At 40.7% G+C, this 23,253-nt stretch overlaps 3 protein-coding genes across 4 annotated transcripts in view; all 3 read left to right on the top strand.

Annotated features, from left to right (window-relative positions):
- The first annotated feature begins 228 nt into the window (after positions 1-228).
- LOC306763764 (uncharacterized protein) lies at positions 229-8,709 on the top strand. Its single transcript, XM_079250661.1, has 9 exons — positions 229-1,026; positions 1,114-1,361; positions 1,679-1,797; positions 2,270-2,404; positions 2,484-2,727; positions 3,261-3,403; positions 3,496-3,719; positions 4,954-6,076; positions 8,008-8,709. The coding sequence occupies exons 1-9, from the start codon at positions 331-333 to the stop codon at positions 8,136-8,138; spliced, it is 3,063 nt and encodes a 1,020-aa protein (XP_079106787.1). The 5' UTR covers positions 229-330; the 3' UTR covers positions 8,139-8,709.
- Positions 8,710-9,396: 687 nt separating this feature from the next.
- On the top strand, positions 9,397-21,354 carry LOC306763748 (major facilitator superfamily domain-containing protein 10-like). Of its 2 annotated transcripts, none has more exons than XM_079250644.1 (13): positions 9,397-9,458; positions 11,096-11,274; positions 11,566-11,662; positions 11,754-11,857; positions 12,019-12,177; positions 12,479-12,670; positions 18,194-18,296; positions 18,390-18,501; positions 18,591-18,699; positions 18,805-18,895; positions 20,646-20,693; positions 20,779-20,868; positions 21,036-21,354. In XM_079250644.1, exons 2-13 carry the CDS (start codon positions 11,122-11,124, stop codon positions 21,137-21,139), a joined length of 1,362 nt encoding a protein of 453 aa, XP_079106770.1. In that variant the 5' UTR covers positions 9,397-9,458; positions 11,096-11,121; the 3' UTR covers positions 21,140-21,354. The 2 variants fall into 2 exon arrangements, with proteins under 2 accessions (XP_079106770.1, XP_079106769.1); XM_079250643.1 differs by having other exon boundaries at positions 9,435-9,517.
- A 1,307-nt stretch (positions 21,355-22,661) lies between these two features.
- The window catches only part of LOC306763756 (selenocysteine insertion sequence-binding protein 2-like), a 12,289-nt gene continuing 11,697 nt past the window's right edge, over positions 22,662-23,253 (top strand). Inside the window, exons 1-2 of the mRNA XM_079250652.1 lie at positions 22,662-22,733; positions 23,140-23,253. The exon at positions 23,140-23,253 is cut by the window's right edge and continues 26 nt beyond it. Of these exons, the coding sequence (XP_079106778.1) occupies positions 22,725-22,733; positions 23,140-23,253 (123 nt within the window). The 5' untranslated portion in view covers positions 22,662-22,724. The remainder of the gene's footprint in view (positions 22,734-23,139) is intronic.

The following is a 23,253-nucleotide window of genomic DNA, read 5'->3' as shown; positions in this document are numbered from 1 at the left end:
AAGAAGGCTTTCTTGAAGTACTTTGTACCTGTATACAAGCAGGCTTGTAAGAAATTTTCATTGGGGGATCAGCCATCAGCTCAGCAGCCAGAAAATAACTCAACCGAAGTCAAAAGACTCGTTTACAGATGCCCAAGCTGTCCATATGTGAATACTCGTCACCATGGAACTCTCACTCACTGCCAAATGAAACATCCCAATGTTCTAGTAAGAGCAGAGGCTCTTGAAACAGGAGAAATACTTGTAGAAAACTTGATTAAATGTTCATTGGGAAAAGGTTCCAATGAAAGAGGTTACGTATGTAAAAAATGTCCTCAAATTCATGCATCAATGGCAAGACTTCAAATCCACTGCAAGAGGGATCATGGGAAGAAAGCAGCCTCTATGCTTCCAGCTGAAACACAAAAGCAGCATGTGAACTTTGCTCAGAGCTCAGTTTTGGATGTTGACTCTCCAGAAAAGGAAACATCAGAAGTAAGCGTCGCAGAAACGGTCCCCAGTTTGTGTGCTCCTGAGATGGCTCCGTTGACCTCTGTGTCAGAACAGAGCAAAACGATGGTATACGAGTGCCAAAACTGTGCGTACAAAGCGAACCATCGAAAAAACCTGCGTTGTCACTACGAAAAAACTCACAAGCTGGATGCACACACTATATACAGGCTGATGGAGAAGTATAACCTGCGGAAGCGCAACTACTTGCCCCAGTGTCGTGAATCTGACAAAAGCGCAGGGTTCAAATGTAAGAGCTGTCCCGACTTGATGTTCAACTCATCTCAGCTGCTCATTGACCACTACACCTCTCATCATGGCTTGGTTTGCAAATCAGACTTCATAGTGATATCACTTGGATTGAAGTGGAAAACAACAGGCGTCTACAAATGTGCCCACTGTATGACCATATTAAACGGAACTAAAATTCTTCAGCGTCACTTGGAACGCCACAAAGCAAGTATGGTAAAGATGGCAGAGGGTACAGAGTGCAAGTCATCTCCTGATGGCTCTGCTCCAGAACCCACATCCACCCAAGTAAGTGCTGATGTACACTTTTGGTGTTTTGCCATGTTGTGAAGTTACAATTTAAGCCTGATCGATGTTAATCTAATTAATTTTCAGCTCATCAAACAGGAGGAAGTGCACACCCAGGAGAATATAACAGCAATAGAGACCCTCACTTTGCCACCAACTCCTCAGCTGCCCCCTTTAAAGGTCACTGTTGAGCCAGATGTAGAAGATAAAGAAAGACACGCTTGCAAACAATGCAGGAGGACGTTCATTTCACTCAAAAGTCTGCGTTCACATGAGCGCGGCCATGCAGCCATGGCGGCCATCAAAAAGGACAATCTGTCCAACTCACAGTTGAGGTAGGTCTTTTTTTTTAACCTCAAAATACAGTCAGGGCAGTTAGGGTTTGGAGGTTTCATTAAATAGGTTCATATTTTGTGGGTTTTTTTTTCCTCCAGTAAAAATCTATTTAGATTTTCCAGTTAAAAAGAAAACCAGAAACATTTTTCTGTTGGGGACTGCTTACTAGTAAAGCTGTAAATTGCAGATAAAAACTCTTGAGTAGTTAACACATGCTCTTTGTTCAGCAGTATCTACCTGTCCTATAGAAAACACTTGTTGATCAGTTTATTGTGATTGTATGTTTATAAATGTATATCCATCATTTTCTCAAAAGCATCTACAAGTATGTCCTCCACAAATCTGGGATTCAGAAGTGTTTCCAATGTGGCTGCTGTGCTTATCGGACGAGTCTTTTGGGCCTCTGGAGGAGTCACTTTATGAAAAAGCATCAAGGTCAGAATCCAATTTCTGATTTGGCTGCAGCTGCTAGCAACAACAAAACGGCCTGTTTTCTGTCAGGCTGTTTTTGTTTTCTGTTTTTGATAATTAGCACAAGTGGATGTAGTCAAATTTTTCCATATACTGTTTTTTTTATTGTTAGACTGTTGGATTATGGAAAGGACTTCAATTATTTTATTCAAGTTTATGATAATTATGATGTCATGATCGCTGTTCATTTAGATTACTTTTTTCCCTGTGTTTAGGTTAAGATGAGGGCTATGCTTAAATAGCCAGTGTGTAGTTGGAAGTGTTACACTTTGATTGCCGATAAATAATCAGACTAGGATGGTTTTGTGTTGTAAATATGAGCTGGCATGAATTCACCAGCCAGGACAATGATTATCCCAGAAGTGAAACAGAACTTTGCTTGGAGAGATTTCATGCTAACATGCTATCCATGTTCTTTCTGCTGCTGGTTCCCAAGATATTGTTCAGAAGGATAATGTTCAGGCAGATAACAAAGATGAGAACACTCAGTGGCCGAGTAGTGAGCTCTTGGATACCTCAGAGAAAATGGATGCTTTGTCTGAACCTGATGATGAACCCAAAGAGACTGAAAGTAAGTCAACCTGCTTGTGTAGCATCTTACACGATGCAACGTTTTGCTGTACAGTCCTAAATGTTTTTGCCTGTTACAGAGTCGCTGTACCTGGAGCCCCGTGATGTGCAGCGCCAGTTGAACCAGTACAGCTTGATGGCACATACTTTCACCAAGTCTAGTGAGACCGTGCAGGAAGCAGCTTTACCTGAAATAGGCCTGCTTCACTGCGAGATCTGTAATTTTAAAACCGAACACCTGTCAAGTATACGACGGCATTACCTCAACCGCCACGGAAAAAAGATCCTCAGGTGTAAAAAATGCAACTTTTTCAGTGGTTTACAGTAAGTTGCAGCAATGCATCGTCATACCATCATATAACGGGAGGGGAAACACTACAGCAATGTTTATTACAACAGCAATTATTATTAGACAGAAGATTTAAAGACCAAAATACAATCAAAGTCATGCTAAAGTCCTTTTCTTTGTGTTGAAATTAGCTTAAAGAAATGCTCAGACAAAAACACATTTTCTTCGAATGTTTAAGTTTAATTTTCTACCAGACACATCGAAACTTTCTATTTATTGTGATTCAAACGCAACATGGTGCATTTTTACAGTTTTATACCTCATTGTTGGGGGTTTTGAGGGCATCATAAATGCACACATCTGTATTTATTATTATAAATTCAGAGACCAGAACAAAATTCTTACACGTGAATTTACTAGACGGGTTTTGGCTGCCAGTCGATCAGTGTGCTGATAGATGATTTGTAGGAACAGGGCAGAGTTCAGAGTCAGATCTCCTAGTTACCATGGAAACACTGCAAAAATTGTCTTGACTTTTCATATTTTTTACGTTACTTGTCTTCAATAGGAAAACCCTGGACGTCCACATGGAGACAGGCCATTCCACCTACCAGTCTGAACCTACTCATCAGAAGGATCTGCTCTGCCCCTTTTGTCTCTACCAGACCAAGAACAAAAACAACATGATTGATCACATCGTCTTGCATCGCGGTGCGTTGGATGCGCAATAACATTCAGTTTCTCACCTATTAATAACCCTTATGTCATCTTAACAGTACTCTTTGTGCATCTTCTCCTTTCAGAGGAACGCGTGGTGCCAATAGAGGTGCGACGACCAAAACTGTCACGTTACCTTCAAGGCAAAGTCTTTCGCTGTCACCAGTGCACTTTTTCGAGTGGCAGTGCCGAAAACCTGCGCTTGCACACGATGAGGCATGATGGCATCAAGCCTTACAAGTGTCGGCTGTGCTACTTTGACTGCACTCAGCTGAGCGACCTGGAAACGCACCTGAGTGATAAGCACCAGGTGAGGGTTTTTAGGTCTCTAAAGGTTTCTCTGCATGACTGGAATCCATTTAGTTCTCAGGAAACATTCATTTGTCCACTTGCAGTGTAGAGCGGGTTTTGGACAATGTATTTTTTGTTAATGACGCATGTGCATCAGAGGTCATAAGCTTTAGACTATTGAGGAGTAGTAACAACACTGGAAGCTGGTCTTCTATTTTGCATTAAGATTTGCAATACTATGTTATTAAAAGGGCTGGGAATTTAATGTGTTTATAACAGTTAATTAATCACACAAAAAAAAGTACATTTAATTGCATTTTACGTTCCAAACAAGGTGAAACGTATGCCTTAGCACAATTTCCTGCTGCACTGATTACACTGATGCACATGTCGGAGCTTTTCTAGCGTAGTGTTGCCAGCTTGGCTGCTTTAGAGCTGTAGTTGGCGAGTTTTCAGACCTATTTAGCAGCTCTGTTTTTCAGGCGGTGACAAATATAGCCACTTTCTCTGGTGTTAATGGAGACTTGTATGTAAGCTTTTTGTGGCAACTGTTATTTGATTAAAATGGGAATAATTCAATGTTGAATATGAGGGCAGATGTCTGGTTAAAATACTGCTAGCTGCTGCCAAGATAGGAGTTGGCGTACAGATGACCCCCATACTTTGAGGAACTGGATGAATAGTAGATTAACATGGATAGATTTGCAGATAAACTGAGACTAAAACAAACTGAATGTAACACCAAATGCGAGGAAAGGACAACATACCTGTCTCAAAACAGAAGTGCTGCTAAAGATTGAGCAAATTGACAACATGGCATTACATATAATAGATTTTTTAAAATTGTTTTCTCCTCTGACATGGTGGTTCTTTGTTCTCTTACATGTTACCCAATAAAAATAGTTACAAAGAAAAAGCATTTAATTGAGATTAATTTATTATTAAGACTGTTATTAATACACAGATTTTTAAAATAGAGTCCCAGCTCTAGTTGTTTATTTATTTATTTTTTTAAAAAAACTGATGCAACATCCTGCATTCTGCAGTATTACTTTTGGCATCCAATGCTTGTTTATCAGGTTAAGAATTAATGTCAAAAGTAATTATCCTTGAATTACTTCCAGGGAACTAAATTTAGATTTCTCATTCATGCATTCAAAACATTTGATCTGCTCTCTGGAGCATGTTTAAGTAGAAATTATCCTCAAGACTGCGAAGCTTTGAATTTAATTCCCTTCCTCTCTTCTGTGCAGGTTTTGAGAAATCACGAACTTGTGGGTCAGGTATCCCTCGATCAGCTCGAAGCAAGGGAGGATGTTTCAGAAAAACATGACAAAAACAGTAACAACAGTGAAGAGGAAGAAAGTGAAGAATATTTTACGGATTGTGATGAAATTCCACAAAGTGAAAACTTGGAAGAGGATGGTACCGATGAGAAAATGTCTACCCAAGCACATGAGAAGGATGAACAGGATAAAAAGGAGGAAAGCCCAACCAAAAGTTCCATTTTAGGCATTCAGTGTAATGATGCAAATCCAGGCACTGCTGCTCAGAAGGAGCATGAGAAAGACCCTGAAACACAAGTAGAGGTTGTACCATTACAACACACTGCAAGACAGGAAAATGTTGCAGAAGGTAATAGTTCAGAAAGTCAGTACGAGGATTGCAGTGGTTCAGAGGAGGAGGAGAGGAACGACGACCAAGACAAACGTAAAGAGAACGCAGCAGATGAAAATGGTCAGGATCCCAAAATGCATCTTAAGCTCCCTCATCATAGAATACTGGACATTGAGGCAAAGGTCGAAGACGACATCCTAGACAATATCTTACAGTTGGATGGGGATAGCGGCATTTACAAAATCCACAAGAGAACAGATGAGATGATGATGATGGGCAGAGAGCAGCAGGACACAGAGGCTCAGCCCATTAATCTGTCGCTAAACAACAGGGGCAACATAACTAATGACCAAAATCCCAAAATTCAACCAGAGACAAACTCTATCTCCACTGCATCAGAGATAAATAATGCACAGAGTAATAACCCCAAGGCTAAAGGGAGTTTCACATTAGAAAGGCATTTGCTGACTCTATCACCCAATTATATACGGCTTAAGTTAAGCCATCAGGACAGTTTAGGTGTCTCATTTGCAATTTCTAAACTGGAACAAAAGCAGAATCTGAACAACGGCATGGAGGCTTCTGAGCCTTGTGAACAGATGCCAGTGCTTGAGAATGAATATGTCAAGGAGGAACCGAAGTGTCTTAAAAGCTGCAAGCAAGAAGAGGAGACTGATCATGTGGAGCAGAGGTGGGACAAACAGGATGACACGAATGCAGAGACCCCCAAGGACCAGGACACTCCACATGTCAACAAAGGTAAAAATTAGCTGTTGTATTCATGAGATGAATAGAAGAAGAGTTGGAATGGAGGACGAGCATCTTAATGGTGTTGCTGTGTTGCCATGTTCACGGAAGAAAATTACACCCGAGTTGACCATTATCAAGTACATAGTGGGAAAATCAGTAGAAGTTCCTTATAGCTTGTTTTTTTTTTATGCCCACCACCACCTGCCTTTTAGAGAAGGTCTTTTTTTCATTTGATAATAAATTATTTGCTTTTTTATTGGATATTAAGTTTCAAAATACATGCATTTACATGGAAAAGGTTGTTTTCCTACAGTACTCTTTCTTTTGCTCGCTTTGCACCAGGCCTGCTTTTGAAAGCAATAAAAGCCAAATACTGCAGTGCATTTTCATTTCTTGTTTAATATGTTTTAATCTACAAATATGGTATAACCATGTATACATACTGTGTGTGTGTGAGTAACCTAATGAATAACAAACTGGCATAAAAACTCTGCACATAGCAGGACATGGGCAGTCATGATGGGTTTGAAGGTGAGATTCCTTTAACTTCTGAAATCAGAAATACCACTTTGGTGGGTTTTCCAGTTAATTTTTCTTCTACTAGGAACCCTAAAACTTAGAGTTAAATGGACCGCATGTAAACATCTGTTGATGATGAGGCTCAAAAACTGGTAGTTAATTTCATTTTAGGATTTATTTGTAGAAAAAGAGTCAAATTTCTGACTTTTTGTCCGATAAAGTCATCAATGTTTAGTTTGTGACATGGTTGTTCGAAATCCGTCCTTGAGTGCCGCTGTCCTGCAGGTTCTATATGTATCCCTGTTTCAACACACCTGGCTTCCATTAAATTGATCCAACAACCAATGAGAGTGTACAATGACTGATTAGGTGAGTCAGGTGTGTTGGAGCAGGAATACATGGAAAGCTTCAGGATATTGGCCCTTGAGGACCGGAGCTGGACACCAATGGTTTGTGATGTCAGAGTGAGAACAGGAGGAGGAGTTGGAAATGGAGATCTTTCTGCATTTATATGTCTCCTTACTGGAGACGGCGTCCAAGAGGAAGCTTTATGGTTTTGGCACATTATGACCTCTAAAGGAAATAATTAAGCCCGTGGTGAGGAAATGAACTTATGGGAAATGTTTACTGAAATTGTAGTCAACTGTTTCCTGTTTTGTGTCGAATAAGATCAGTGTGTCACTCCACAAGGTTAATGACCTCAGTGTAAACGTCTCAACTCAAAAGCAGCGATATTCATTCCTGTCTTTAGTTTTGTAGTTATTAAAATGTAAAGGCTATCTCCATCCAGAGCAAATATTTTCCTCTTAACAGACCTTATAGTAGTGGGTCTAAAATATAGCTGCATTGAAGATACATAATATAAAGTATGTCCAGTTAAAGGTAATCTGGACTGGCTTCACTGGGTTAAAGAAAAATACAATATGCCTAAACTATATTTGTACAAATGGACTATTATATCAAAAAGGTTGGATCAGAGTAGATGAATCATTTTGATTTAAACGAATGAACTCCAATCTTTAAAAGCTGTGATTTTTTTTTTTTTAAATCAAATTTACATTTATTAAAATACTGACTTTCACTGTGTAAAATCTCATAAGTGTTGTAGTTTTAGGGGAACCAAACTGAACTGGAAAGCCTTTTATATACTAGACGAAAAGTTGGAGACTCACTTTTTATCACATAAGATTATATAATTGTTTTTAACATTTTGAAATGTTTTGTTAACTGTTTTTTAATTATTCTAATTACCCCTATAGTGAAATGAAAGTGTGAAATTATATAACTGATATTAAGCCTTGAATTTTGGGGCATATTTTCACAACTTTTACATTTTATTCAATCATAAACATTTCTTAAAGCTGTAGTGAATTTGGGGGAACATTGTGTAACTGTTGAGGCTATTTTATCTTCTTTTACAGATGTGGAAATGGCCACAGACGGAGCTGCTGAAGTCCAGAACGAGGAGAACCGGTTTGCTTGTGAATTTTGTGGCCGAAACCTTGCAAACATTTCTGAACTGAATCGCCATGTTGTGCGTCATAGAATGTGACATTTTCCTTCGTGTCGTGGAGAGTTGAGGCAGTATCCATTCTTGTGTGGAAAGTTATGTTTTGAGGAGCTGCCCTTTTTTTTTTTTCTCACTTGCCTTCATTTTTGCTAAATAACAAATTGCAATTAAATCATTTTTTGTAATGTTTTATAGATTTTTAACCTCTTGCAATGACAAGCTTTTATTAAACGGCTTTTACACACTGAACTGATGCCTGACTGGAGACATAAAACTTGAGAACATGATGGTGATTGTAATCGAGTTTGTAATAAAATAATATCAAAGTTAGTCTTATAAAAAACTTTGATATACTCAATTTTTTTTCTACATCTATGCAGTTGATACATCAAGCTAGTATGAGATTATTAGTTTAAAAGAAATAATGTTAACCTGTTTTATACTTTTGTTGCACTGTTGAGATAAAAATGTTTCTTGAAGGTCAATACCAGATTGTATTAAAAGTTTACATTGCTGTTGGGCATTTGACCTTAACTCCATGTTTAAATTTAAAGGGTGTGGTGGAAGTTTATTAAATTCTTTTTATTTCAGATAAACTTGCTTGTTCTCACATTTTAAAGTTTGTGACATTTTTATTTAGTTTCAAATTATGTTAGTGATGGCACCAACCCCTCATGTTCAGTCCTTAAAACATTCAAATGTCTGCAATAAAAGTCCAAAATAAATTTAATATCTTCCTTTTTCTTTTTTTGGGGGGGGGCAAATTTGTTGCATAAATCTAAGCGACACTGTTAGTGTGAATGGTTAGTTTTTGATCTGAAATGGAAAAAGGGCAACTAAATTATCTAGGATTTTAGCTCTATTCAAATATGAGAGTTTTCTCTTGTTTCTTCAACCACCTTTACATCTTTCTCTCTATAAAGCACACCGAATAGACCACAACCATACTTTTTCTAAAAGAATATTGCGTGATTTATCGGGTATTTAAATAAAGGAACTTGTCAAACACAACGATGCAAGTTGCCTAATAACAGCTGACAGTAAAAACACGCACTTTAAAGGGTAGGAATAAACCTTTTACTCGTATAATCCCACTTACCGGCGAAACATGCCTGGGATGATTTTCTGAATATGGTTTTTATTAATTGGCATTATCTGTTAAGTGTAAAATTATTGCCAAAGTCTTCTCGAGCGTGAAGTGGAAATTTACGAGCCGATGAGGATGCCGTGAAGGCATCTTCTTGTAGTGTGGGTGATTACGACATTCTTGTCATCCAAATGTAAGAGGACTCCGCTTCCTGGTGTGGACTCGTATAAATGGACGTCTGAAGAGGAGAAGATAAAGGCGATCGCGTCTTTCGGGTGTGTGTATGTGTGTGTTACAACCTGCTGTTCTGCTCTCATCGCTCTGCAAAATTACTGTAAGTTAAATCACTATTAGTGAATTTTTAGGTTGAGCGAAAATCCCTAAAGGTGGTATTGCTCTTTCATATTCATTACTATAATATGATCGTTTACTTAGCGGAAAACTTTTGTTTAAACAATGTGATTTGCTTTGCAATGGAGCTTTTATTTTACAAATGTTTGATTCTGGGATAATGGTTAAACTGGAAAGAGGAGTTCATGCAGGAGTCGGACTGTCTATTCTTCATGCACTGGAATTTATCCCTTCTTCCTTGAGCGACTTTTTTCAGTCTGTTTCCTGATAATTTACTGGAAGAAGAGGAGTTGAATAGAAAGGTTGTCATGAATAACACTTTTACGGACATATACTAACTTTTATTTGTGTTGATTTGTTCATGGAAAAGAAACCTTCCATGGCAATAACCTTCAACTGGTTCTACGTGTGTATTTGCATTGATTGGTGGCCTGATCATTTATTTATGTTTACCTTTATCAAACTTTAGTAAATGCAGTATTATTTTTGAAAAGGAACTATAGAAATGTGATATTGTGACATGGAATATTGAACAAATAAGCAGTTTAATAAACACAATATAAAATTAAACAAAACTTTTTCTGTTTAGTCTTTGATAAAAAACACATTTAGCATGAAAATGCTGAGAAAATAAAATGTGTTACAATTGTGCAAACACAATATTTCAAATGATTTAAAAAATGCAATAAGAACAAAGTAGTGATGTAGTATTTATGTTTTTTATGCCAAAATAATTGTAAGACAAAAAGTAATTGCAAAAATGTTAAAACAAATGAAGAAATAAAATAAATTTGAACCTGTCTTTCTAATCCCTTTACAATTTGTTATGTTTCCTTAAACACTGGACTTGAACAGTGGATAACACCCTCCTGTGTATAAAATCTATAAAGTATCTTTTTTTTTAATGCTGTTTAGTTATCTGAATATATTTATTTCAATAGAAATTTGTTAGAAGTAGAAAAAAGTGACAACACAGTGACCCTGTAAAATGAAAGTAAAGTTAGTCATTTTTTATTTGGGATTTTAGAATAGATTGTTTGCAATCAATTCCAAGAAACCAGGATATACTGTAACTGAAAAGAACCATAAAATAGAAAAGGTTTTGTTCCAGTTACTGAACTACCCAGTAATAACATTAGTAATATGATTGTAAAGTATGATATTCCAGGCAATGCTGATAAGGATGCTGTATGTCTAAGATTTTGTTTGTTTTAAAGGTAATGTGCCGCATCATTATTTATCTTCAAACCTGCAGCGTATGACTCAAGATCCTTTATCAAATGTGAATTCTCAAGTACACGAGAAACGACTTTGCAAATGTTCTGTTTTGTGCCAGATAAACATATTACAGATAATATTTAATAATAAAAAGTGATAATGAATCAGAATTTAATTGGAGTAAATCCAAATATGGGTACAGCATAATAAAACATATGCAGTCAGATAAATATAGTCTGACAGTATCATGGATTAAAACGGCAGAATGGATTCAGAGGGGTGAATTACTTATGGTGTGGTGTTGGATTAAAGTGTTTGTAATGTTTTTTTTGTTTGTCAACAGAAGAGACACTATATTCATTTGGAGGAATGTCAGAAGTGAACAAATCAGCAGAGGATGGAGGCTCCTTTTCATCCAAGGTCATCGGCTTTGTGTTTATCATCCTGTTGCTGGACCTACTGGGATTTACACTAATTCTACCCCTGCTGCCCTCCATTTTGGAACATTATGCACAAACAGGGGTTAGTTAAATTGTTTCTTTAATGTATTTTATTATTAAAATTATAATCTGCTGTTGAAGTAAAGCCCTTTTCAGTGGGATTCACTGAACACGATGCTCAGACTGCAGTGTCTCAGGACAAAGAGGCTTCTGTGTGAAGAATCTCTTCCATAAAAACCATAACCAGCTCATGAGTGATCAGATTAGTTGGTGAGCGTTCAGCATGCTGAGTCACGCTGACCTGACCTCTTTACTGGTGATTCTGTAGCCTCTGTGTGACGTATTTGTGTTTCTTTCTTTCTTGTTGGGACAGGATGTCATGTATCAGTCTCTGCAGAGTGTTGTGGACTGGTTCAGGGAGGCCGTTGGAATTCCTCTAGAAAAAAAATACAACATTGTCCTTTTTGGAGGTTTGTAGGATTAGGTTTTACAACAAATGCACCAGACATTTCATTTGTAGGGTCAATTTTATGTTTAATTTTTCCTTAATGTGCCTTTCAGGTCTTATTGGGTCACTGTTTTCTTTGCTGCAGTTCCTTTCGTCGCCTGTAACAGGTGCTCTGTCGGACAGATACGGCAGGCGACCCCTCCTCATACTTACCACAGTGAGTACAACCACACAACATAGACCTTAATATTTCTGAATGCTGTAAAAAATATTAATTTTCCTATTTTTACACAAACTAGTTCACTTGTCATGAGTCATAGTCCTTATCTGCCACCAGCACAGATTCGTTCAGATCTAATTGGGTGCCTTGTGTTTCAGTTAGGGTTGATGTCTTCCTATGCAGTCTGGGCTGTTTCCCAGAGCTTCAGCATGTTCCTTTTGTTTCGGGTAATTGGGGGCATTTGTAAGGGCAACGTCAGCCTGTGCACGGCCATCGTAGCTGACCTGCCATGCCCAAAAGCACGGAACAGAGGAATGGTAAGCAAAGGTTTCTGTTTTTTACTAAGTCGATTATTTCGTGCTTGTGTTGTTCTCACTCATATGTAAGTCGATTTGGATAAAAGCATCTGCTAAATTACAGTAGAATAGAATCGACTAGAATAGACTAGACTAGACTACAATAGAATAGAATAGAATAGAATAGAATATCTGTTATAAAATTATCAAAACAGTTAACTTTCAAATTTTGCTGATTAATTATCCAATTTATACATTTGTTGTAAATGGGTCAAAAAGTGGGGAAAAATTAATAAAATCTGTGTAATTTTCTTATAAACAGGCAATGATTGGTGTTTCCTTCTCCTTGGGGTTCACTGTTGGACCTCTGATTGGTGCCTACTTCGCCATCAGCTCCAAAACAACAGGAAATGTCCTCCATGAAACTCCAGCCCTGCTCGCTTTAGCCTTCAGCGTGGTCGATCTGCTGTTTATCTGGTTGATGCTGCCTGAGACATTAAAAAAGGATGTAAAGGTTAGTTTATGGAAACACTTCCACTGAGCCAAATACAAACACAGAGGCACAAATATGAGAAAGACACGGTTTACCTAAACAAAGGTTGTTTCTGTACATGTTTATGTGATTGAATCAGTGTCAGAGTAGACATTAAGCTCTCTAACATCAAGTAAATATGCAACTGAAATACTTCAGTGTTTTAGAAAGTCTGCACTATGCTTCCCCACGTGTCACTATTTCCCCCAACAATGACAAGGCAGTTATGTTGTAGCTGATTTCCATCCATCCATCCATCCATCTTCTGCCGCTTATCCGGGGTCGGGTCGCGGGGGCAGCAGCCTAAGCAGGGAAGCCCAGACTTCCCTCTCCCCAGCCACATTTGCCAACTCTGCGGGGGGGATCCCGAGGCGTTCCCAGGCCAGCCGAGAGATGTAATCCCTCCAGCGTGTCCTGGGTCTCCCCCGGGGTCTCCTCCCAGAGGGACGTGCCTGGAACACCTCACCAGGGAGGCGTCCAGGAGGCATCCTGACCAGATGCCCGAGCCACCTCAACTGGTTCCTCTCGATGCGGAGGAGCAGCGGCTCTACTCTGAGCCCCTCCCGGATGACCGAGCTCCTCACCCTATCTCTAAGGGAGAGCCCGGCCACCCTGCGGAGGAAACTCATTTCAGCCGCCTGTATACGAGATCTCGTTCTTTCGGTCACGACCCACAGCTCATGACCATAGGTGAGGGTAGGAACGTAGATCGACTGGTAAATCGAGAGCTTCACCTTCTGGCTCAGCTCCTTCGTCACCACGACAGACCGGCGCAGAGTCCGCATTACTGCAGACGCCGCACCGATCCGTCTGTCGATCTCGCGCTCCATCCTTCCCTCACTCGTGAACAAGACCCCGAGATATTTAAACTCCTCCACTTGAGGCAGGACCTGACTCCCGACCCGGAGAGGGCAATCCACCCTATTCCGGCTGAGGACCATGGTCTCAGATTTTGAGGTGCTGATTCTCATCCCAGCAGCTTCACACTCGGCCGCGAATCGCTCAAGCGAGAGCTGGAGATCACGACCAGATGAAGCCAACAGGACCACGTCATCTGCAAAAAGCAGGGACCCAATCCTGAGGCCACCAAGTCGGATCCCCTCAACACCTCGGCTGCGCCTAGAAATTCTGTCCATATAAGTTATGAACAGAATCTGTGATAAAGGGCAGCCTTGGCGGAGTCCAACCCTCACCGGAAACGGATCCGACTTACTACCGGCAATGTGGACCAAGCTCTGACACCTGTCATACAGAGACCGGACAGCTTGTACAAGGGGGTCCGGTACCCCATACTCCCGGAGTACCCCCCACAGGAGCCCCCGGGGGACACGGTCGAATGCCTTCTCCAGGTCCACAAAGCACATGTAGACTGGTTGGGCAAACTCCCATGCCCCCCCCAGGACCCCAGAGAGGGTATAGAGCTGGTCCACTGTTCCGCGACCAGGACGAAAACCACACTGCTCCTCCTCAATCCGGGATTCGACTATCCGGCGGACCCTCCTCTCCAGGACCCCTGAATAGACCTTACCAGGGAGGCTGAGGAGTGTGATTCCCCTGTAATTGGAACACACCCTCCGGTCCCCCTTCTTAAAAAGGGGGACCACCACCCCAGTCTGCCAATCCAGCGGTACTGCCCCCGATGTCCACGCGATGCTGCAGAGGCGTGTCAGCCAGGACAGCCCCACATCATCCAGAGCCTTAAGGAACTCCGGGCGGATCTCATCCACCCCCGGGGCCTTGCCGCCAAGGAGCTTTTTGACCACCTCAGCGACTTCAGCCCCAGAGATAGGAGAGTCCACCCCTGAGTCCACCAGCTCTGCTCCCTCATGGGAAGACGTGTTGGTAGGATTGAGGAGGTCTTCGAAGTATTCCCTCCACCGACCCACAACGTCCCGAGTTGAGGTCAGCAGCTCCCCACCTCCACTGTACACAGTATTGATGGAGCACTGCTTCCCCCTCCTGAGCCGCCGGATGGTGGACCAGAATCTCCTCGAAGCCGTCCGGAAGTCTTTCTCCATGGCCTCGCCGAACTCCTCCCATGCCCGAATTTTTGCCTCGGCAACGGCCGAAGCCGAAGCCGCATGCCGCTTAGCCCGCCGGTACCCATCAGCTGCCTCCAGAGTCCCACAGGCCAAGAAGGCCCGATAGGACTCCTTCTTCAGCTTGACAGCATCCCTCACTGCTGGTGTCCACCAACGAGTCCTGGGATTACCGCCACGACAGGCACCCACTACCTTACAGCCACAGCTCCGGCCGGCCGCCTCAGCAATAGAGGGACGGAACACAGCCCATTCGGACTCAATGTCCCCCGCCTCACTCGGGACATGTTCGAAGCTCTGCTGAAGGTGGGAGTTGAAGCTCGCTCTGACAGGGGACTCAGCCAGACGTTCCCAGCAGACCCTCACAACACGTTTGGGCCTGCCAGCTCTGACCGGCTTCCTCCCCCACCACCTGAGCCAACTCACCACCAGGTGGTGATCAGTTGACAGCTCCGCCCCCCTCTTCACCCGAGTGTCCAAGGCATGTGGCTGCAGGTCCGACGATACGACTACAAAGTCGATCATTGAACTGCGGCCCAGGGAATCCTGATGCCAGGTGTACATATGGACACTCTTATGCTGGAACATGGTGTTCATTCATTCATTTTCCGAACCGCTTATTCCAATTCAGGGTCGCGGGGAAGCTGGAGCCTATCCCAGCTGGCTTTGGGCGACAGGCAGGGTACACCCTGGACAGCTTGCCAGTCCATCGCAGGGCCACACACAGAGACAAACAACCACACTCATGCTCACACTCACTCCTAGGGGCAATTCTGAGTGACCAATTAACCTGCATGTCTTTGGATGGTGGGAGGAAGCTGGAGTACCCAGAGAGAACCCACGCATGCACGGGGAGAACATGCAAACTCCACACAGAAAGGCCACTGACCAAACCAGCCAAGGATCGAACCAGCGACCTTCTTGCTGTGAGGCCACAGTGCTAACCACTGCGCCACCGTGCAGCCCGGAACATGGTGTTCGTTATAGACAATCCATGACGAGCACAGAAGTCCAATAGCAAAACACCATTTGGGTTCAGAGGGGGGGGACCATGCCTCCCAATCACTCCCCTCCAGGTCTCACTGTCATTGCCCACGTGAGCATTGAAGTCCCCCAGCAGAACAATGGAGTCCCCAGAAGGAGCACCCTCCAGCACTCCCTCCAAGGACTCCAGAAAGGGTGGGTACTCTGAACTGCCGTTCGGTGCATAAGCACAGACAACAGTCAGGACCCGTCCCCCCACCCGGAGGCGGAGGGAAACTACCCTTTCATCCACCGGGGTAAACCCCAACGTGCAGGCACCAAGCTGGGGGCTGATGAGAATGCCCACACCTGCTCGGCGCCTCTCACCATGAGCAACTCCAGAGTGGAAGAAGGTCCAGCCCCTCTCGAGGGTACTGGTTCCAGAGCCCAAGCCATGCGTCGAGGTGAGTCCAACTATATCTAGTCGGAACCGCTCAACCTCGCGCACAAGCTCAGGCTCCTTCCCCACCAGAGAGGTGACGTTCCACGTCCCTAGAGCCAGCTTCTGCAGCTGGGGATCGGACCACCAGGGTCCCCGCCCCTTGCTGCCGCCCAGCTCACATTGCACCCGACCCCTACGGCTCCTCCCGCAGATGGTGAGCCCACGGGAGGTGGGGCCCATGTAACCCTTTCGGGCTGAGCCTGACCGGGCCCCATGGGCGAAGGCCCGGCCACCAGACGCTCGCTCTCGTACCCCGCCTCCAGGCCTGGCCCCAGAGGGGGGTCCCGGTAACCCGCGTCCGGGCAAGGGAACATTTATGCCCAGGTTAGTCGTCATCATAGGGGTCTATGAGCCGTGCTTGGTCTGGTCCCTCCCCTAGACACCTGTTTGCCATGGGTGACCCTACCAGGGGCATAAAGCCCCCGACAACATAGCTGCTAGGATCTTCGGGACGCACAAACCCCTCCACCACGATAAGGTGACGGCTCAGGGAGCTGATTTCCTGGTATTTTAAGGTTACCTGGAAAGAACTGTAAAAATACAGATGATTGACCCTGCAATCAAGGACTTATTTTGGCAAATAGCACCCATGACTGTTTCACAAAAATAATATCCCCCATTGATACATTTTTGTAGAAATATTGAGCTTTTTTTGTTTTTTGGAGAACTATATTCTCAAATTATCAGAAATGAAAGTCATAATATTGCAAAATAGTCAATCACTGTTATAACTATAATAGTATTTATATTTCTACAGCCAGCAGTCGATTAGCTTAACTTTAAGACTGCAAAGAAAAAAAAAAAAGCTAAATGTGTTATTAAATATGTTAGCACATCTATTGCTCAGTATTTCAATCCATGATTAAAAAAAAAATTAAGTAGAAAACTCATACACTTTATCATTGTACTTATTATTAGGCTGTTCCTTGCTCAATAACAGTAACCTTGTAGACTCTGATGGTGAAACTTTTAAGGAAGTTGCTAGAGTGTGCTAAGAAAGCCCACAGCCAACCCCCCATGAGATGACAGCGAAGCCAGGCTAAATGTCTCTTCATGTTTCCTGTATGCAGCTAGTCAATCGTAAGCTAAGCTAACAAGCTAAGGACAACAGTGGACAGTAACACTGAGTTCATGAAGGAAGAAATTAGGCAAAACACGCTGTGCATTACACAGTGTTGAAGATCGACATAAATGCTATCATAAATATGCTCAGACTGAGGCAAAGCGTAGAAAAGAAGCACATACTAACTGCTTTACAGCAAAAGTGTTTGACCCAAATATGGCCCACATCTGCAGTTTTGTTTAGTCTATTATGACCTTGATTTACCATGTTGACTCAACATGAGTGTGGCTGCCACAAAACAGCCACATGACCACTTGCGGTCCTTGCCATTTGGATCACTTTTGGCCTACACATTTGCTGTAACTTACTTCCAAGCCAGCAACTAACATGTGGACCGCATGTGGTCCACACATCAACTTGCCAGTGCCATAACTGAACCATAAGTGTCAAAAGTAAGCTTGATTAGGCCCACACATGTTTGGAATCTTGTTTATAGCTAAAATAATACTTTTAGGTTTTTAAAATAATAAAATCATCTAAAAAAAAAAATCCATGTTTTGATCCCATTTTTACTGCTCCGTTTAACTGAGTAGTTGCTGCGCTGATGCTCAAAAGCTTTTAGATTTTACTGCACACATTAAAATACCTATTATTCAGATATCTCCATCATCTGTAATGTAGCTTTTGAAGACTTAACAAAAGAAATAAGTTATTCAGATTTGTGCATATACCTCTTCATATACATCTTCATTTATTTAAACAATTATGGAAGGACAGGATTTTCTTTCAGTGTTTGATTCCTGTAGTTGATGAGTTAGTCAGGCTGAAATCTGCTTAACCAAAAACACCAAAAGAACACTGAGAACATCAAGTGAGAGCATGTTTTTGCATAATCATTGTTCAGTCAGAGAGATGAGTAACATTTTGTTTTGATCCAGGCCTCATCTTCAGAGTGTGGGGACTCGTGGGACCTCCTCAACCCACTTTATTTGTTCCGTTTTGTAGCTGTTACCAGAACAAAAGATCCACCTTCAAAAGAAAGTAAGTACTAGATTTCCATGTAAGGGAGATGCTTTTACCTATAAAACATGAGAGGACTTTATTACACTGACTGGAGATGGGATTTTTTTACAGGAATGCAGAAGCTCCAAATGTTAGGTCTGGTTTATTTCAGCTACCTCTTCCTGTTCTCCGGTCTGGAGTTTACTTTGAGTTTTCTGACTCATCAGCGCTTCCAGTTTACAAGGTATGAGCTCGGAGCTAAGAATGCAAATTTAATCAGTTTTGATAAGAAAACTTGGGTTGAAACTTTTTTTTTTTTTTCTCTCTCAACAGTATGCAGCAAGGAAAGATGTTCTTTTTCATTGGTGTTGTCATGGCTACAATCCAGGGGGGTTACGCTCGCAGAATTAAACCTGGCCAACATATCAGGGCTGTTCGTACGGTAAATGTGTTTGGATAATTAAAACTTCAACAATTATAAGTTCTTAATTCTGGTGGGATAAAACTAACTGCTGTTGTTTCACTGACAATTGTTCCTTACTTTTAGGCAATTGCAACATTGATCCCAGCATTCATCCTCATTGGATTGTCATGGAATATAACAATGCTTTACATTGGCTTGGCTTTATACTCCTTTGGTGAGTCATAGTGTGGTTTCAATGAGTTTGATAAATAACCCAACAAAACCAACCTTTTTTTTTTGTTACTTTGACCTTGTGTGGACTTTACTCTCCCATTAAAAGTCTAAAATGATTAGGAATTTAAACCAATAAAAGCCCTGTAAGAAAACTTATTTTAAAGTAAAGTTAAATCAAGTAATATACTCAGTGTGTAATTTATCAATCAGTACATTAACCTTTACAGTGCTTTGCAAAGGCATGACGTCTTAGCTGTTGCAGGAATATAGTTTTCCAGTTTATATTTAAAGCTCTTCTTTAAAGCTCAATGTGGAGATCCCACATTGCTTCAATACAAATGAGGTCCAGATTCTGGGGAGTATTCTCAGTCCAGCCCCTGCGATGGATGGCGACCTGTCTAGAGTATGCCCTGCTTTATGCCCAGTGTTTCCTGGGATAGGCTTCTGCTTCCCGCGACTAAGCGGTTCGGAAAATGAAATGGATTCTCAGTCCAGTTCTTGTGTCAACCTTTTTCCCCAGTTTCCCTGCCTTGAGAAAGGCTTCTTGACAACAATTCTTTTATGGGCTTCAGTGAACAGTTGACAGATAAACTGAACATCTAAAGGCATCTCTCTGGTCCTGTGTTTGGTCTTTCCTGGATGTTTTTGTCCTAAATTTAAAGAAAGTCACTTCCAAGTGTAGCTCGTCCGATCATGTTTTAGGGGATACCACTTCTTTTGTACTAAACTTCTCCAGTTTCTTCAAGTGTGTAAAGTTTCCAGTTAATACCGTTTTGTAAATCACCTTGTTGGTGTAAAGATTTTAGGCAAGTCAAACTTTTTTAATTGACATTTTGCATAAATGCAACTAAAGAATTGTCTTAGCCTTATGCATCTTTTAAGTAAAGATAGCATTTAAATTGGTTCCTTGTCAAGTTGTGTGTTGCAGTGTGTATAGACACAACACTGGCTCATCTTTTGAATTAGGTACAGTTTATATCCCCAAATGAGTCAAAAGTGGATGATATAGTTGTGCTCATATGTATTCATCCCCTTTCATTAAAGAAAAGGCTGAATTTACAACAGTCACTCAACTGGAGACTTAAAAAGGAACAATAACTAAAAATTTGCAAAAATATAATTTAGCAGTATAACACACTGTTTTTTCATTTAATTGAGATGAAGAAAGAAAAAAAAAAAAAAACAAAGAAAAGGGTCCTGGACAAATTAGAGCACGTTTCTGTTGAACAGTGGGACAAAATACCTGTCAAAAGGTGCAGAAGTCTGACTGAGAGGAACAGAAAACACCTGACTGTAGTGGAAACATTAAAGGATTGTTCAACTAAATATTAGTTTATGAGTGATGTAATATGTAATAAATTATCTTATTTGTTTGCTTTTTTAAATTTTTTTTTTTTTTATTGAACCAGAAATAGAAAACAATGTCATTATTTTCATATTTTTTTTATTTATTATTACAAGATATTATTATTACCTTCTTTAATGAAAGGGTATGAATAAATATGAGCACAACTGTAAGTGAGTTGAAAAAAAACCCAACTAATTCCCCTTAAAAACGGTCAGGTACATGTAATTGTCTGGAAAAGCGGACAATATTTTGCAATATTTCACAATATTTCTATTGCACAAAGCTTCTTAAAATGAATTTTGATGGAAAATAGTGTTTTAATATATCACCTCATGATGTAAAATATACCTAATGCCTGAAACATATCTACATGTAAATGATGTATGATGTTCTGTTGTTGCAGCGGCTGCCCTGGTCGTGCCCTGCCTTTCAACCGTTGTGTCAGACCATGGTAAGCTTCATTTTAACTGGCACCGTTTTTATTCTGCTATAATCTGCATAATGTTGCTGATGATCAACCGTGAATATTCCTCCAGGTTCAGCCAATCAGAAGGGTACTGTGATGGGGATCCTGCGTAGTTTGGGTGCCCTGGCCCGAGCACTCGGACCAGTTGTGTCATCATCTGGTGAGGAGACTGATAATAAGAGAAAAGTCTGTGACCAGCTTTAATATGTGTCACCAAAACAGCTACAATTGATTGAATTCACAAGTTTTAGACAACAAATCATTTATAGTTTAGTTGAATAGTTTATATCTTGCTATAATGTATTTACAATTCCCTTTGCTTCACAGTTTACTGGATTGCAGGAGCTCAGACTTGCTTTCTCCTCACATCAGCTTCGTTTGTGATACCACTTGCTCTCTTGGGGAAAACCAGGTGGCTAAAGGAGGAGTGAGCCACATGAGGACTTGAAAAGACTCATTTTGTGTTCCTTTAAACTGAATGTTGTCTTGTTTACATATTCTGGGAGATATTCTGGGAGAAGAAGCTCTGGGTTATTTCATTTTCATACAACAACAGAACAAAATGTTTTATTTTCTGTGCTGATGGCCAAAGATTATCACAAGACACAAAGTAATGTATATGTGTACCAAAACTTAGGAATTGGTTAAGGAAATTTGTTCATGTAAATGAGAAATGCAAGGATATGATGCTGTTTATTTGCACACACACACACACACACACACACACACACACACACACACACACACACACATATATATATGTGTATATATATATGTATATATATATATATATATATATATATATATATATATATATATATATATATATATATATATATATATATATATTTATATGTGATAATTGAATATAATAATCACTGTATTTGTGAAACTTACATCTCATTTTATAACAGAGGATTTTTACAGTGTTTTACAGAGTAATATTTTATTTTTGCTCACTTTATAGATGTTGATATTGTATTTTGTATTACTCAAAATGCCTGTGATGGACTGGTGGTGACCTGTCCAGGGTGTACCCCGTCTCTCCCCCAAAGACTACTGGGATAGGCTCTAGTATCCCCGCTAACCTTAATTGGACGAAGCGGATCGGATAATGAATTAATGAATGAATTAATGAAAATGTGAACAATAACTTTAATTGTGTATGGGAATAAATGTTCTTACCTACCTGGGAACAGTTTAGGTATGCTGTCTGTGTCAGAGTGATCAACCCAGCAACACTCGTTGACTTTCAACAACTCCTGGTTGAGAAATGGGATGCCACCCAGAATGGTGATCAGCATGGGGAGGAGGTGTCAAGCTGGTGTAGCTGCTTAGGTCCCTGACAGTTTACAATCAGTAAAGTGTAGAAATGCCCTCATATGTGTTTTCTTTTTGTTTATCACTAAGAATAGTGCAATCTAATTTCCCGTACAACTCAAAATAAGAGAGAATAAAAACAGGAGATTGTTGCACAGGATTTGGGCACATTTTTAGAGGGTACTATCCAAACATTTAACAGTGCTGCTCATTCCACAGCAGCACAATCATAAAGGTTGTATCTTGTGTCATTGACTAATCAGGTGAACCTCAAGTGAGCTTAATTAGTTAACCTCACTCTTTCACTGTGCCTATTTTATATCAAATTCTTTTTTCTGTAAATAACCAAAATACTGTTTGCAGAAGAAGGTTTGGTTCTCTTTACATTTTGTTTTTTCTTTTGACTATTTCAATAAAAGATTTCTTATAAATGATAGATTTTTAAGCTTGCTTTTTTTTAAGTTGTCGTTTACATTGTATTACCAGTAGGTGTCGCTGTAGGCCGCCTTGCTTCAGAGCGCAAACAGCTGTTAACTAGCTGCTAAAGCTAATGCTATCAAACAGGTTGCTTATCTTGGTTACCCAACGCAATGTTGGCGTAGATAAATGTTGCTTTGTCGCAATGGTGAGTTTAGGAAAACACAGAAGCTCAGGTGAACATGCAAAGATGTGATTACAACGAGAAGAACACTGAAGATGGACGAGGTAATGAACAAGAAGTCACGTCGGGGTTGTTTTTAGGCTAACTAGCAAGCTATCTTGCGCCAGTGCACGTAGTGAAGTAAAAGCTTAGCAAACTTTAAACTTTATAGACGAAGGAAACAATTTATTATCTGGTTATGTTTTTATTTATTTATTTATTTTACAAACTAAGATGTAGGATTAACCGATTTTATGATAGTGATCATTTCTACAAGCAGCTCAAAAGTTACATATTAGCATGTCAGCTGAGAGCTCAGGCTTTATTTTTGTTTTTGTAGATTAACATGTAGAAGGTCATATGTGTTGAGTTAAACACTAGTTGACATGGTTTATCTTAAATTTTAGTTAAGTAAATGAGGACTTAATGGTGTATAGAAGTAAACCGTGGTAATACTGTGTACTTTTCCAGGAGAGGGAAGTGATTTCTAATGTCCAGACTGACCACAAACATCAGAGGACACAGAGAAGAGAAGCCACTGATCCTCACAGAGCCTTTAATACTTCTCTGGTGTTACCAAATCCT

The sequence above is a fragment of the Telmatherina bonti genome (assembly GCF_933228915.1).
Source record: "Telmatherina bonti genome assembly, chromosome: 13".
Classification (NCBI taxonomy): Eukaryota; Metazoa; Chordata; class Actinopteri; order Atheriniformes; family Telmatherinidae; genus Telmatherina; species Telmatherina bonti.
Note: the sequence above shows the minus strand (reverse complement) of the source record. Positions and strands in the feature narration are given on the sequence as shown.

Excerpts from the sequence above, each read along its gene's own strand:
- LOC306763764 (XM_079250661.1), top strand. The coding sequence starts at position 331 with ATGGCAAGACTTCAAATCCACTGCAAGAGGGATCATGGGAAGAAAGCA. Across the intron at positions 3,720-4,953 it reads ACCTGAGTGATAAGCACCAG|GTTTTGAGAAATCACGAACT; the intron begins GTGAGGGTTTTT and ends TCTTCTGTGCAG. Across the intron at positions 6,077-8,007 it reads CACTCCACATGTCAACAAAG|ATGTGGAAATGGCCACAGAC; the intron begins GTAAAAATTAGC and ends CTTCTTTTACAG.
- LOC306763748 (XM_079250644.1), top strand. The coding sequence starts at position 11,122 with ATGTCAGAAGTGAACAAATCAGCAGAGGATGGAGGCTCCTTTTCATCC. Across the intron at positions 12,178-12,478 it reads AAGCACGGAACAGAGGAATG|GCAATGATTGGTGTTTCCTT; the intron begins GTAAGCAAAGGT and ends TCTTATAAACAG. Across the intron at positions 20,694-20,778 it reads AACCGTTGTGTCAGACCATG|GTTCAGCCAATCAGAAGGGT; the intron begins GTAAGCTTCATT and ends ATATTCCTCCAG.